This window comes from Mus pahari, chromosome 16, assembly GCF_900095145.1.
Source record: "Mus pahari chromosome 16, PAHARI_EIJ_v1.1, whole genome shotgun sequence".
NCBI classification, from domain to species: Eukaryota; Metazoa; Chordata; class Mammalia; order Rodentia; family Muridae; genus Mus; species Mus pahari.
Genome location: NC_034605.1, coordinates 31100330 through 31117483, shown reverse-complemented (window position 1 = coordinate 31117483; position 17154 = coordinate 31100330). Strand labels below are relative to the sequence as shown.

The following is a 17154-nucleotide window of genomic DNA, read 5'->3' as shown; positions in this document are numbered from 1 at the left end:
TCTGACAACAATGAATCTTTAACTGCCCTGAGAGAAGTGTCTTCAGCTGCTCTGAATGCAGAAGGTCCTTGCTACAGATGGACCTCAACTGGGTCATCAATCTTCAGGAAAACAGGATTCCGGTGGTTACAGGCTGGCAAGGAGTTGGCAAGAAATGACAAACAAATACAAACACAAGGCAGTGTGGTATCTGAATGTAATTTGTCAAATTGAGCAACAGACTTTTAATACAGAAGAAAATAGGGAAGTTAGGTGACACATCAACAAGGTACAATTAGGTTACTGGATGCTTAATGACTAACACAAAACAGAGGAATGCAAACATAAAGACAAGCAGGAACTGGGCAATAAAACAACTGAGACAAATTCAGCTCTATCTAAGGTCAGCTATATTCATAGAAGCCAGGTGTGAGGTCTTTACACTCTCAGGGCAAGGACTTTCATGTCCAAGCCATAGTTCTAATTAGGGAGTTCCACTCTAGCTAACCTTCTCATGAATAACACAATATTTTAGTTCTTCCTCAAATCACAGCCCGAGCTACTTCCTAAACCATTGTAAATTCTTGTATATGTGAGTAGCTCGGCTTTTATTCTAAATGATTGTGTGTGGGGACTTTCTGTTAATAAGTAATATAGTCTGCCATACATAACTATAATAAGACTTCTAACCTTACTTTGCTAAGCTTGTCCTGAGATTTCTAACTCTATGTAGTAGAGAGTAATGCCTGATTTCTTTCACTATCTCTCTTACAATACTAGAGGCAATTCTGAATGTCACTGAATAGCCAACATTCTTACTGAATTCCAAGCCAAAGGTTGGCTCAAGGACTACTTCGGTCATTGGTGAAGGTCAGGAAGCAAAGTTCTATTTTGCTTAGGTATTTGGCAAGTCATTGCTTGGAGGCACCTATAATAAAACAATACTGAAAGAAAGCACACAGATCCATTCACAAGAACAAGTTTGGAGCATTCATTATACAGGATGCCATGGTTCCAGGAGACTAAGTTTCTGTGAACATTTTGCCTGGGGACTGTGTCCATCTTTTGGACTGTCACAAGGTTCACTACTGAAGTGGATGTAGCAGGTCCTCTAGAATGGATGGGAATGTGCAGTCTTCAGGGGAATAGACCAACTAGGGATCTGCCCCAGCAGCAAGGACCAGGCAGCCCTCTCTCTCTTTCTTCCAGTCATTCATACAGTCTCATACAATCCTTAGTCTTGTATCTCCTTATCTCCTTTGTCCTGTCTGCTTCTTTCTCAGTAGAGTCATGGCCTGTTCATGGTTTTGTTGTTGTTGTTGTTGTTGTTTGTGTGTGTGTTTTGTTTTGTTTTGTTTTGTTTTTGGTTTGTTTTGTTTGTTGGTTTGTTTTGGTTTGTTTTTTCGAGACAGGGTTTCTCTCTGTAGCCCTTCCTGTCTTGGAACTCACTTTGTAGACCAGGCTGGTGTCGAACTCAGAAATCTGCCTGCCTCTGCCTCCCAAGTGCTGGGATTAAAGTTGTGCTACACCACGCCCGGTTCCCTGTTCATGTTTTATGATACCAAAATTGCTCCTATCTAAAAGAAATACAGGTATGAAAATGGAGCAGAAATTGAAGGAATGGCTGATCAGTAACTGACTTAACTTGATATCTTTTCCATAGGCAGGCACCAATCCCTGTCACTGTTACTGATGTTATGTTTTACTTGCAGAAAGAAGCTGTTGTCTAGAATGGCTGTTCTCCAAGATGTTGTACACATCAACTGACTGAGACAGATGCAGCTACTCATAGCCAATCTTTTGACTGAGGTCAGGGTTCCCCATGGAACAGTCAGGGGAAGTGTTGAAGGGGTTAATGACATTGCAACCCAATAGAAAGACCAACAGTGTCAAGTAACCTAGACATCTGGGGGCTCTCAAAGACTTAACCGCCAACAAAATAACATACACAGGTGGTTCTGAGGCCTCCCACACAAATATAGTAGAGGGCTAGCTTGTCTATACTTAGTAGGAGAGGATATGCCTAATCCTGGAGAGACTTGATGCCCTAGGGTGGGTGAATATCCAGGGAGCACCCTTTCAGAGGTATGGAGGGGCACTTTTAGAATAAATAAATGAAATAACTAAACAATAAAACAATATCTCATATCCTTTTTACTACATTGCAGAGCACTTCCTGATTTTTATTGGGAGGTCTTGTAACAATATATGAGTTTTTTTTCTCATTTTCTTTATGTAACATTTCTTAATCAGTCTCCTGAGCATATTTAGCCACATTCCTTTTTGCACCAAAATATGCTGATGTTCTGTTGTTCTGTGCCATATACATAAGCTTTCCAGATTGATATACATCACACAACTTAATAGAAGCTTTATTTTCTATGGTTTTAAAATTATGTCATGTTTCTGCCATGAAACTTTAGATATATCAAATATTTTCTTTAAAAGTGAGTGTCCCTCAGTTGCCTGTTGTTTTTTGTGTGGCAGTGAGGACCCCAGCTTTAACACTGCTATCTTTGTTCAACTCATATTTGAGCTGTCACACTGGCAAGAATTTATAGGTGTTAACATTTATCATTCCTATAGGATGCAATTTCAAAAATAATTGCCATTATATGGCTTTTACAGCATTCCCACCCCAAATTCTACAATGAGCTCTGAACCTCCAATGCTAATGTATTACAGATGTATTTTCTGGGACTGGGCTCTAAATCTGTATTTTGATTGACTGTAGTTTTATGTAACAATAATCCAATAAATTAACAGATCATAGTACAATAAAATAAGAAATAAACTTATCAAGAAACTGTACAATCCATAAAAATACATAGAATCACCTGGCATGGTGGCATATGTCTTTAATCCCAGGACTTGGGAGGCAGAGGCAGGCAGATTTCTGAGTTCGAGGCCAGCCTGGTCCCCAACGTGAATTCCAGGACAGCCAGGGCTATACAGAGAAACACTGTCTCGAAAAACCAAAAACAAACAAAAAACAAAAAACAAAAAAAAACCCAAAAAACAAAAAACCCAGAAACAAAAACAAAAACAAAAACAAAAAACAACAACAACAAAAATCCATAGAATCAATAAATAAAACCATTGATAATCATCACACTTAAGCTATGACTGAAGAAGAAAAGCACAGGGGCAATGTCCCCTTTCATACTAAGCAGAATGACAGACAATGGGTTGCTTCATCAGAGTTTCCTGTCAGATATCGCTAGAGTTTCTCCAAGTTAAAGTTACTATGGTTTTAGTACACACATCATATGAAGATTGCATTTTTTAAAATTATCATAGAGAAAAGAAGGACATTTTAGGAATAGAAAAATAAAAACATGCAGAATATACCATAGTTGGGCTTTTGACACATCATGAAGTGATTTTGACTAACTAATACTCAAATACAAAATATACTAAAACAATTTTTAACTTTTTAAATAATTTAATCTTTTTTACAATCCAGACTCTATCCCCAACCCAAGTCCACTCTCTGACTGTTCTACATCCCATATTTCCTTCCCCCATTCCCCAAAGGATGAGCTAACCTCTCATCCACACCACACCAGACATCACCATTCCCTGGGGTCTCAAATCTATTGAGGGTTAGGTGCCTCTTCTCTGGCTGAGTCTATACCCAGGAATCCTCTGCTGTATATGTGTTGGGGGCCTCATATCAGCTGCTGTATGCTGCCTGGTTGGTAGCTCAATGTCTGAGAGATCTCAGGGTTCCAGTTTAATTGAGATTGCTGGTCCTCCTACAGGGCTTCTCTTCTTTTCAGCTTCTTCCAGTTTTTCCCTAGTTCAACCACAAGGATCACCAGTTTCTGCTCATTGGTTGTATGCAAATATCTGCATCTGAAACTTGCAGCTGCTTTTTGGTTGGGTCTACAAGAGGGCAGTCATGATAGGCCGCTTTTGTTGAGCACATCATAGCATGGGCAATATTGTCAGACCTGGGGCCTCCCCTTGAGCAGGATCCAAATTTGGGCCTGTCACTGGACTACCTTTTCCTCAGATTCTTCATTTTTGTCCTTGCAATTCTTTCGGACAGGAACAATTCTTGGTCAGAGATTTTGACTGTAGGATGGCAACCACCTCCCTCCACTTGATATCCTGTCTTTCTAGTAGTGGTGGGCTCTACACTGTCACTTTTCCCAATGTAAAACATTTAAGCTAAGGTCCATCCCTTACAGTCCTGAGAGTCTTTTACCTACTGAGTCTCCAGTACATTCTAGAGGGTCCCCCAACCAAATACCTCTCAAGGTTGCCAGTTTGCACTCTTTCTTCAGGTCCTCAGGACTTCAGTCCTATTTCCCCCACCTAATATCATTTCTCTTCTCCTCTTTTCCTATCCCTGTCCCCTGTCCCGTTTCTTTTTTTTTTTTTTTTAATTCTTTTTTTAAAATTATTTTATTAGATATTTTCTTCATTTACATTTCAAATGCTATCACAAATGTCACCTATACCCATCCCCCAACCTTCTCCCCTGCCCACTCACTCCCAATTCTTGACCCTGGTGTTCCTCTGTATGGGTCATCTAAAGTTTGCAAGACTAAGGGGCCTCTCTTCACAACAATGGCTGACTAAGCCATATTCTGCTATATACGCAGCTAGAGACACGAGATCTGGGGGTACTGATCAGTTCATAATTTTGTTCCACCTATAGGGTTGCAGACCCCTTCAGTTCCTTGGGTAATTTCTCTAACTCCTCCATTGGGGTCTCTGTGTTGTATCCTGTAGATGACTGTGGGCATCCACTTTTATATTTGCCAGGCAACGGCATAGCCTCACAAGAGATACCTATATCAGTGTCCTTTCAGCAAGTTCTTGCTGGCATATGGAATAGTGTCTACATTTGGTCGCTGATTATGGGATGGGTCCCTGGGTGGGGCAGTCTCTGGATGGTCTACCCTTTCATCTTCGCTCCAAACGTTGTCTCTGCAACTTCTTTAATAGGTATTTTATTCCCTATTTAGGGAAGGAATGAAGTATCCACATGTTGGTTTCCTTCTTGATTTTCTTGTGTTTTGAAGATTGTATCTTGGGTATTCTAGGTTCTGGCCTAATATCCACTTATCAGTGAGTGCATATCAAGTGAGTTTTTTTGTGATTGGGTTACTTCACTCAGGATGATATCCTCCAGATACATCCATTTGCCTAAGAATTTCATAAATTCATTGTTTTTAATAGCTGAGTAGTACTCCACTGTGTAAGTGTAATACATTTTCTGTATCCATTCCTCTGTTGAGGGACATCTGGGTTCTTTCTAGCTTCTGGCTATTATAAATAGGGCAGCTATGAACATAGTGGGGCATGTGTCCTTATTACCAGTTGGAACATATTCTGGGTATATAACTAGAAGAGGTGTGCTGGATCTGCTGAGAGTACTATGTTCAGTTTTCTGAGGAACTGCCAGACTGATTTCCAGAGTGGTTTTACAAGCTTGCAATCACACCAGCAATGGAGGAGTGTTCCTCTTTCTCCACAACCTCGCCAGCATCTGCTGTCTCTTGGATTTTTGATCTTAGCCATTCTGACTGGTGTGAGGTGAAATCTCAGTGTTGTTTTGATTTGCATTTCCCTGATGATTAAGGATGTTGAACATTTTTTCAATTTCTTCTCAGCCCTTCGGAACTCCTCAATTGAGAATTCTTTGTTTAAATTCTTTGTTTAGCTCTGTACCCAATTTTTTAATGGGTTATTTGAATTTCTGGAATTGAGCTTCTTGAGCTCTTTGTATATATTGAATATTAGTCCCCAATCAGATTTAGGATTGGTAAAAATTCGTTCCCAATCTTTTGGTGGCCTCTTTGTCTTATTGACAGTATCTTCTGCCCTTACTTTTTTCTTCTTCCCAATTGGGATTGAGGCATCCTCACTGGGCCCGTAGGCCTGTTAATTTTCTTGAGTACTGTGGATTATATCCTAGGTATTTTGTACATTTTGGCTAAAATCCCCTTATTAGTGAGTTCCTTCCACTCATGTCCTTTTGGGTCTGAGTAACCACACTCAGGACAATATTTTCTAGTTCCATCCATTTGCCTGCAAAACTCAGATGGTTCTCATTCTTAATATCTGAGACATATTCCTTTTTATACATGCACCACATTTTCTCTATTCATTCTTCTGTCACGAGACATCTAGGTTGTTTCCAGCTTCTGGCTATGATAAATAAGGACTATATAAACATAATGCAGGATGTGCATCTGTGGAATGGTGGGGCATTTGGGGGCATATGCCCAAGAGTGGTATAACTGGATTTTCAGATAGATCTATTTCCAATTATCTGAGGAAACTCCAGATAGATTTCCAAAGTGGTTGTACCAGTTTATAATTCCACCAGCAATGGAAGAGTGTTCCTCTTTCTCCACAACCTCACCAATATGTGCAGTCACTTGAGGTTTTATCTTAGCCATTCTGATTGGTGTAAGGTGGAATCTCAGAGTCATTTTGATTTGATTGATTTCTGTGATCACTGAGGACTTTGAACATTTCTTTAAGTGCTCCTCAGCCAATGAAGATTCCACAGCCATGAATTCTTTGTTTAGTACTATACCCCACTTTTGATTGGGTTGTTTGGCTTTGTTGGGGTTAGTTTCTTTATATATTTTGGATATTAGCGCTCTATCAGATGTGGGGTGAATGAAGATTGTTTCCCCCAATTTGTAGGTTGTCAATTTGTACTATTGGCTATGCCATTTGCCTTAAAGAAACTTTCTAGTTTCATGAGGTCCCATTTATCAATTCTTGATCTTGAGAGTGAGCCATTGAAGTTCTGTTTAGGAAATTTCCCCTTATGCCAATGAGTTCAAGGCTCATTCCCACTTTCTCTTCTATGAGACTCAGTGTATCTGGTTTTATGTTATGGTTCTTGATCCACTTGAACTTGAGCATTGTACAAGATGAAAAATATGGAACTATTTTCATGTTTCTACACACAGACTGCCAGTTAAACCAGCACCATTTATGGAATATGCTTTCTTTTTTTCCCATTGTATATTTTTATCTTCTTTGTCAAAGATCAAGTGTCCATGAGTGTGTGGTTTTATGTCTGGTTCTTTAATTATATTTCATTTATTAACATGTCTTTGTCTGTACTAATACCATGCAGTTATTATCACTATTGATCTGAAAAATTTTAATTCTTAAAAATAATCTTTTTGAAAATTTTACACATGAATTCTGTGTATCTTTATTATGCCCATTTCTTGCCCTATCTCCTCGAAATTTTCTTGAGTCTATGTAAGAAGGGAGTCATACAGCAATTGTATTGGAGTGGCTATGTGTTCACAGTTAACATTGCATCTGAAGGACAGTCAGGATTTTAGGAAGCATTAAAAAAAATGTGTGTCTTTGGTTAGGATACATGAATTGGTTAATATGTTTACACTTTGAGTGTAATAACTTTGATTTTCATTACTTTTCTGTGAATAAAATTTTGAGTTTATTGAAGTAAAGTGTAAATATATTGTTAAACTTAACTTCTCATGTTGAGTTAAATTGAGTGGTCAACCTAACTTTATTGATATATATTCTATTCAAAGAACAAAAGATGAATAGGCTTTTTAGATTTGGAAATTTCTGAAGAGAATTCTTTTATTTTTAAAAAAGAGACCAATTAAGCAAAACATGCATTCAAAAACTATACAATTAAAAGAAAGTTCTCAGCAATGGACTGTCATGGACAATTGCCAAAGAAGACTGTGTAGACACACACTTAGCAATCTTGCCCAGTTATGCGGCACATCAATGCACTGAGATGATATTTAATGTAGAATATATCAACACGTAGGCAGTGAGAAAGGTTGAACATTGCCAAAAATTTTTTACTTGTGTCAGTTGATCTTAGGCCTGGAAGATATTCCCATATGATAGATTTTTCCCAAAATGTTACATTAGGATAAACCTAAAAATCAAAATAATTGAAGGTTACTTGATTGTATTATTAGTGTTCCTTTTCTTCTTGTTTCTTAGGTATTCAGTTAGAGAAATACTTTCAGAGATATGATACTTCCATCAAAGTTATGTGTTTCATTATCTATGAAAAGAGACTCTCAAATGGACTTTTAGAATCTAAAGTGAAGATGCACATGCATTTGTTCTAAAATGGAATTGATCGCAGAGGAAGTATGCTGTTTCAGAAACAGAACAGTGGGAAATCTGTTCGATTCTGGGACAATAGAGGAGCTCATATCAGTTTATCACTCAGGAAATTCTTACATGTTCTTTCATATATATTTCACAAAAGATGACATGGACCACCATTCTTTTAAACATTTCAACTCTACCAATTCTACATGCACTATACATACAAAAATATGATGAATATCAGATGGTGATTTAATATTCAGAGCCAAGAGAAGACTATGATTGAAAAACCCGAGTTCTTTTCACTCCAACAAGAAAGGTGTCCTCTAAGTCTCTATGAAGAAGAGTTTTGTCTCATTCTTATCCTCAGGGTAGAAGGTGATGAGAAGCATGTCTGAGAATTTTTGAGATGCCAGCAACCCATTAGAGCAGTGGCTCTCAACCTTTCTAATGCTATGAATTTTTAGTATAGTTCCTCATGTAGTGATAAACCTAACCATAAAATTATTTTTGTTGCTACATTATAACTGTAATTTTGCTACTGTATTTAACTGTACTATAAATATCAGATTTGCAGGACATATGATATGCTGTTCTTGTGAAAGAGTCATATTCCCCCCAAAGAAGTCATGACATACAGGTTGAGAAAAACTCTCTTAGGGGAAGATTGTCCACAAGGTCAGATATCTACTTTCACTCTGGAAAAACAAGCAACTTGAGAATTTTTTTCTAATTTACACAACCCATTTTTTTTCTTGTATAAGAATAACTAATGGGAAATTGCTCACCTTGTTGAATATCCACCTAAGGTCATCATAGATTTCTCTGAATTTCAATTCTATCTCCTGAGCTTTTGAGAAGATAGATTCAGGGACATCTTGCATGGTACTCAGTACCTCCACGAGATGGTATACAGGATTGATCCACGCATTCATAAAATTGAGCATCATTTTTAAATACCTTTTTGTCTGAGAAAACACAGTAAAACCATATTAAAAGAATTTCCGTGAAGGAAGTTTGTTGCATTTAATGTCATGTAAAGAACCTAAATTGAAATATATTTTTATTATGTATATATGACCTATGTTATATTTAAAAATTATTCCATTATCTGCAAAGTAAAACAAATTATGATCTATATCAATTACAGTTTTTCTGAGGTTAGGCCATCATGTTTTGTTCTCCCCTAAGAAATTCTAACAGATTCCTTATAGCAAGATCATTATTTAGCTACTTGTTTATCAATTGGTAAAATAGGTCTTGCTGGGAAACATTATTGGCCAAAAATATTTGACTTGGGAAAGATAGATTCACCAGCTGGTGACAATTGGTTCAAATCATTTCCACTCAGGTATTCATTCACTGCAATAACGTATGGCATTCATTCATGAACACATTTATGAGTTTTGGTGAATTTAAGAAATTAGAATAAAGATACAATGAAAAGAGCAGGTTATTTATTATTGTGCTTTCCCCTTTCCTCTGACAGAATATATTAGTTAGCATGTATAGGTGAAGAACATAGCATTGGCTTTAATAATGGAATCAGTGTAACTCACAAAAGAATTTTGCCACCACTTGCAGGGTGTGGTGGCACGTGCCTTTAATCCAAGCACTCAGGAGTTAGAGGCAAAGGCAGGTGGATTTCTGAGTTCCAGGACAGCTTGGTCTACAAAGTGAGTTCCAGGACAGCCAGGGCTATACAGAGAAACCTGTCTCAAAACAAAAACAAAAACAAAAACAAAATAAACAAAAAAATAAAAAGAAAAAAAAAAAGAATTTTGCCACTCTAGTTCTTATTTGATTTAATCTATTCATTGTATTGATGCTTGTTAGTTTCCCCAGTGGTCATGAATATGAGGATAGACTGGAGCGCATCTATTAAAATGGAAAGAGATAAAGACTATTAAGTGCACATTGGCATTCTTAAAGTCTGTGCAGGGGTAAATATACTGCACTACTTTTCAAAACATGTTATTTTTGTTGTTGTTGTTGTTTAGTGACTCAAATAAATGTCATTTGTAGTTAAGATTTTGTGAGGGTAATATATAGCAATGCTAAAAATAAATAATTTGTTGCATGTCTAGCAACAGCTCTCAAGAAAATTTTACTCATTTCTATGGACTCATTTTCTTTTATTCTTTTCAAATAATATGCAAATTATATCATATTAACATGTGCTATTAAAAGGAATTGGGAAAATGTGGTGATATCAATCATAAAATAGAACTACTATGATAAGTGTATCTTCTCATTATGAATTTGGGCATTGTTGCATCCTAAGGAATATAAAATAGTATTTCACAGGACTACTCTGCTCAGCTGGTTTTCAGATAAGGCCTAGAGAATCTCTGAGGGATGATGAGATAGGTAAACATAGAAATAGAATCAGCACAGATTTGAAAACCAAGAAGCAGGTGATAGTGTTCGGTAACATAGGATATCACCATGCAGAAGCAATTTTGCAATAGATAATTAATGCAGTCATGTCGTTATCACTAAGGTAGGAATGAGTATATAACCATAGATAGCCAACTTATCTCAAAGCATCCTAAAAAGGAGGATTTAAAATTTATTGGCAAGTCATTGCTAAAATACAATTCTTAAAATAGTCTATTCTATTTGAGTATCTGCTGCACAATTACTGGGTATTTTTTTAAATAATTTAGTAGCAATTTTATATTTTTTTTTATATTTCACCTCCATTTTTTCTGCAATCAAGATTACTGAATCTATCATAATGCATGCCCTAACTGACAGCAGCAAACACTCAGGGAATTACTTCTGGTGTTCTTTAAAAAAACAAAACAAAACAAAACAAAACAAAACAAAACAAAACAAAACAAGAAGGACACTTACCTTGAGATTTTCATGTTCAGGTCCATGAGCTGGTGGGATTGTGACATTAGAAAAGCAGTGATTTCTGGCTCTGAGAACCTCCCCATCATGCCTATACATGCGTGCAACCTGCAAATAAAAACAAAATTCATTTAGAAATTAGAAATTATATGAATGAATCGATGACCAGAATACTAGTATATTTTATTGAATTTATAAAATATAACAGTAAGTATTTCATAGAAAAACAGGTATTAAGAAATTAAGAAAGTGCCAATTACCCAATTCAGTGTCTATTTATTGTATCTGCAATTTAGTTCGGGTTTTCACTAACTTTTGAATACTTAAATTCTTCCTCTATTATTCTCCTTTTTTTTCATCTTTCCTAAAAGTTCCTATTTGAAAGGCAAACACAGAAGGGAGTAAATTTATCAAGTATTCAATTTTTAATTATCATCTTTCTATACTATCTCTGCACAAAGCAATAAAATATGTTTATTAGTTTTCCTATTTTGTGTCAATAAATACTGATACATTCTTATCCAGACATCAAAATTATAGCTTTATTAATGTAATAATATATACATATAGCTGTGCAGTTTATAATAGAATGCCATTGTGTGCATGAGTACAAAAATCACTCACAAAATGGACTATTTTACCATGAACTCTATATAACTCTAAGTCAACAAAATATATAAATTAACAATTCATATTGTGTGTTTGATTAATGATTGAATAATTGTGGAAGTTTTAAATTTACTAAAACATATTTTAGAATATAATATTTATTTCTAATAATCAGCTATTTCCTCTAAGTTTGATGGATTATTGTTACAGTTAAGAAGTCGAAGAATTGTCAGTTAAGGGCAAGAAATAAAAATATTGTATAGTGCTTTCTCATCGCAGTTGAAATTATTAACATGAGGGTCCTTTGGGGGAGTGACCAGAAGATAATGAGGTACTTACAAGTGTTTCAAATTGTCCAGATGAGAATGGGTTGTGGTACTGTGTCATATTGAGGAAAAAATAACCTCTAGTTAGTAGAAAATAAAAACAAAAAAACCAAAAAGCAGCATGAAGACATGTTTATTGCAAGCAGAAATACATTTTCTTGATGTCCATCATATAGAAGATTTCCCCACTTCTGTCTTTTTTTTTTTCTGACCTTGAGAAATTACCTGTAACTATAAGCAAGAAAGGAATGGATGCACTCCTATTCCTTCACAGACATTGGACAAATTCTGTTACTGAAAACCTTCAAACCACAATTCTTAGCAATTAGGGGCTTCTTGAAATTATAGACTTACTTTCTTTCTTTCTTTGTTTCTTTGTTTCTTTCTTTCTTTCTCTCTCTCTCTGTCTTTCTTTCTTTCTTTCTTTCTTTCTTTCTTTCTTTCTTTCTTTCTTTCTTTCTTTCTTTCTTTCTTTCCTTTCTCCTTTCTACCCTCCTGCTTTCCCTTCATCCCACCCCTTTTCATTCCTTCCTTCCATCTTTCCTTTCTTCCTATCTTTTCCTACTTTTCTTTCTCTTTCTTTGTTTCTTTGTTTCTTTCTTTCTTTCCTTCCTTCCTTCCTCCTTTCTTTCTTTCTTTCTTTCCTCCATTCTTTCTTTTTTCTTTCTTTCTTTCTTTCTTTCTTTCTTTCTTTCTTTCTTTCTTTCTTTCTTTCTTTCTTTCTTTTCTCCTTTCTACCCTCCTGCTTTCCCTTCATCCCACCCTTTTTATTCCTTCCTTCCATCTTTCCTTCCTTTTTCTTGCTTATCTATCTATCTATCTATCTATCTATCTATCTATCTATCTATCTATTTATCTATTTGTCTTTCTTTCTTGATTTCTTTCCTTTTCATATAATTCAGTTTATCTATTTTATGCATATACACGTCACTGTAATACACATCTGGTACCATGAATATCCACAGTGTGCTAAATGGACATAGTCAAAGGAAATTTATGATCCTGAATACAGCAATAGAAAATGAGAATTCTTCTCCTAGTATCAGTAATTGGTACCTCGTTTACCTATGAAGATGGATTTTTCTGATATTTGAATCATGATGAGTGTCTTGAGTAATAGTGAAGTTCAAGCATTGACATGGATGTTGAGGTACTTACAAACTCTTCATGCATTTTATCAGCAAGAATATTGATGACTTCAGCTCGCTGGAGGGCATTCTTAAGTGTGATCACAATGGGATCTGAGCAGCCCTCCTCTTCTGATTGACATTCAGGAATTGATGCAGCTTTCTCCCACAGAAGCAAGTTTGATACCAACAGCAGCAGGAGTGCCCCTGCTACATAGAAATAAGAGACACTTAGGGGTCATGCTTAAAATCTGAGTTTTAATAGAGCCAACTGATTAAGGAAAGTTTTATCTGGGCAAAGTTTTCTTTAATGAATGACTTGGCATTTGATATCCAGAATGGCAGATAAAAAACATTGTGAGTACTTAGTCCAGTAATTGTGTTTTTCTGTATAATACTTGGAGAAGCAGATGGTATCACAATTTTTTACTGTTTTCAAAGTGATTCTAAATTTTATTAGTATCGAACACAAATTAATTCAGTATTGTTCTTAAAGTAATTTTTAGATGGTTTAGTTTCATTGTAGTTTAAGCTCATTTTTAGTTATCAAAACTTATGACAAATTTGTAGTTTTTAAACTTCAATCTGATGTCAATATTTTGACACATGGGACAAAGACAGTGCATTTTAACTGTTTGCTTCTTCTTCATGTTTGAAAATAAATAAACAGGGGATGATCACTAATACAGAAAATGATGAGAATATTATCCTGAAGAAAAGGATGCCAGCTTGCAACTGCTAACTTATGATAAAACTCTATCAGTGTTCATTGCATCAAAAACTTCAGATCATTTTCTTTAAAATTGATCTGAATAATAATTCTGTGAGAAGGTTTGATTCTCATAATAGTAATCTGAATATATTCATAAAGGAGATGTCTTATATGGTGACATTTTTTCCTAATGGCATATTATTGATGATATAAAAGTCAGAACAACAACTGTTAGTACTTTCTCCCTCACTTTTTCATAGAACTCCATGTCTTTGCTCCAGAAAACACAGATACTATCCTGAGACTGCTTTATCAAAGATCATCATTACTTCCAAATTATCACTATGCTGTCACAGAAGAAGCTTTTATAGCTTGTTTTGATCTGCTTTCTTTTTCTCTATAACACTCAATTTTAAAAGTTGTGACAATGATCAGGATTAGCCTCAACTTTCACACAACTACTCATGAGGCACCACAAGAGGAGCCTTATACTTAAGCATGAGGGAATGTAGTATAATAAGATGAAGAATGAATATAAGCACTAGAGGTCCAGAATGCTTGATGTAAGAAATTTTTCATTATTTGATTACTCATCACCAATTGTCCAGCCCTAAAATACAAGGATATGAGCAACATGAAAGGAATTAATAGGTTGTCTATATGCATCTACAAATGTAACAATAATGATTAATGAAAAAAAGTCCCTGAATTTGAAAGGGACCATGGGAAAGTGTTTTTGAGGAGTAGGAAGAGTGCTATAATAGAGTATTCATGCATGAAATTCTCAACAAAATTAGAAACTTAAAAATGTTTTCCTGATCTCTCCTCATAACCACAGCAGAGGCACCTGAGAGCTCCGGAGGACTCTCCACATTGCAGTTACTTGGGATCACAGGTCCTTGGGATCACTGGTGAGTGGAATGCAACATCAACTCCAGAGAACCCAGGAGGAGCTTGTGCCAGCAGGAACAGGGACAAAGAATCATCACCCACCAAGAGGCGGTGTTCCAGTCTGGTTGGGACCACCCCTGACAGCTCTCTTCATAAACCCACTGGAGGCAGCTGAGCACTTTGGAGGACTCTCCACACCACAGGCCTTTGGGATCATGGGTCTGCGGGATGACAGGAGGAGAGTCAGCCTAAAGGGAGGGCTCTGACCCCAGGACTCAGAAGGAGGATCAGAGCTCCAGACTTCTGGATACATGCCCTGCAAGAGGAGAGCTTGCCTGCAGAGAGCGTTCTGACCACAGGGATGCAGATGAGAGTTGGATATCCAGGAGTGCTGACAGAGGCTAACAGGATCAGAGGAGGATCAAACTCCAGCCAGAGACAGCTTGAACATTAACACCAGAGATTTCCAGATGGCAAAAGGCAGACGTAAGAATCTTACTAACAGAAACCAAGAACACTGGGCACCATCAGAACCCAGTATGCCTACCACATCGAGTCCTGGATTCTCCAACACACCCAAAAAGCAAGATGTGGATTTAAAACCATATCTCATGATGGTGGGAGAAGATTTGAAGAAGGACATTAATAACTCACTCAAAGAACTACAGGAGAACAATGTTAAAAAAGTAGAAGCTATTAAAGAGGAAGCACAAAAAATCCCTCAAGGAATTACAGGACACCACTGCTAAACAGGTAGAAGTCCTTAAAGAATTACAGGCAAACACTACTAAACAGGTAGAAGAAACAAAAAAATCCCTTAAAGAATTACAGGAAAACACAACAAAAACAGGGGATGGATTAGAACAAAACCATTAAGGATCTGAAAATGGAAGTAGAAAAAAAATAAAGAAAACCCTAAGGGAGACAACTCTGGAGATAGAAACCCTGGGAAAGAAATCAGAAAACATATGTGAGCATCAACAACAGAATACAAGAGACAGAAGAGAGAATCTCAGGTACAGAAGGTTCCATAGGGAACATGGACACAACAATCAAAGAAAATGCAAAATGCAAAATGCAAAAAGATCCTAACTTAAAACATCCAGGAAATTCAGGACACAATGAGAACACCAAACCTCCATATAATAGGAGTAGATGAGAATGAAGATTTTCAACTTAAAGGGCCAGCAAATATCTTCAACAAAATTATAGAAGAAAACTTGCCAAACCTAAAGAAAGAGATGCCCATGAAAATACAAGCAGCCTTCAGAACTCCAAATATACTGGACCAGAAAAGAAATTCCTCCCAACACATAATAATCAGAACAACAAGTGCACTAAATAAAGACAGAATATTAAAAGCAGTGAGAGAAAAAGTTCAAGTAACATATAACGGCAGGCCTATTAGAATTACTCCAGACTTCTCACCAGAGACAATGAAAGTCAGAAGATCCTGGACAGATGTTATACAGACACTAAGAACACAAATGCTAGCCCAGGCTACTATACCCAGCAAAACTCTCAATTACCATAGATGGAGAAACCAAAGTATTCCATGGCAAAACCAAATTAACACAATATCTTTCAACAAATCTAGCCCTTCAAATGATAATAAAGGGAAAAACACCAACACTGAGAAACTACACCCTAGAAAAAGGAAGAAAGTAATGCCTCAACAAAACCGAAAGAAGACAGCCACAAGAACAGAATCCTAACTTCAACAACAAAAATGACAGGAACCAAAAATTACCTTTCTTTGATTTCTCTTAATATCAATGGACTCAATTCCCCAATAAAAAGACACAGACTAACAGACTGGCTACACAAAATGGATCCCACATTTTGCTACTCACATGAAACCCACCTCAGGGACAAAGACAGACACTACCTCAGAGTGAAAGGCTAGAAAACAATTTTCCAAGCAAAAGGTTCAAAGAAACAAGCTGGAGTAGCAATTCTAATATCAAATAAAATTGACTTCCAACCCAAATTTATCAAAAAAGACAAGGATGGGCACTTCATACTCATCAAAGATAAATCTATGAAGATGAACTTTCAATTCTAAAATTCTATGTTCCAAATGCAAAGGCAACCACATTCATTAATGAAACTTTAGTAAAACTCTAAGCACACATTGCACCTCACACAATAATTGTGGGAGACTTCAACACCCCATTCTCACCAATGGACAGATCCTGGAAAGAGAATCTAAACAGAGACACATGGACACTAACAGAAGTTATGAAACAAGTGGATTTAACAGATATCTACAGAACATTTTATCTTAAAACAAAAGGATATACCTTCTTCTCAGTACCTCATGGTACCTTCTCCAAAACTAACCATATAATTGGTCACAAAACAGGCCTTGACAGATGCAAAAATATTGAAATTATCCCATGCATCCTATCAAATCACCATGGACTAAGGCTGATTTTCAATAGCAGCATAAATAATAGAAAGCCAACACTCACGGGGAAACTGAACAACACTCTACTCAATGATACCTTGGTCAAGGAAGAAATAAAGAAATAAATTAAAGACTTTTTAGAGTTTAATG

At 36.4% G+C, this 17154-nt stretch overlaps 1 protein-coding gene across 1 annotated transcript; it reads right to left on the bottom strand.

The window, feature by feature from the left end:
- Window positions 1-7544: 7544 nt before the first annotated feature.
- Window positions 7545-14811, bottom strand: LOC110334298 (prolactin-8A9-like). The gene is made up of 6 exons (XM_021216125.1): window positions 14697-14811; window positions 13023-13201; window positions 11878-11916; window positions 10930-11037; window positions 8859-9038; window positions 7545-7888 (listed from the first exon to the last, which is right to left on the bottom strand). Exons 1-6 carry the CDS (start codon window positions 14809-14811, stop codon window positions 7700-7702), a joined length of 810 nt encoding a protein of 269 aa, XP_021071784.1. The 3' UTR covers window positions 7545-7699.
- Between the last annotated feature and the right edge of the window lie 2343 nt (window positions 14812-17154).

Coding starts and splice junctions, on each gene's coding strand:
- LOC110334298 (XM_021216125.1), bottom strand. CDS start 14,811: ATGATCCCAAAGGCCTGTGGTGTGGAGAGTCCTCCAAAGTGCTCAGCT. Junction 13,202..14,696: donor GACTGGAACACCGCCTCTTG/GTGGGTGATGAT, acceptor ATTTCTATGTAG/CAGGGGCACTCCTGCTGCTG. Junction 7,889..8,858: donor TTAGGTGGATATTCAACAAG/GTGAGCAATTTC, acceptor TTTGATTTTTAG/GTTTATCCTAATGTAACATT.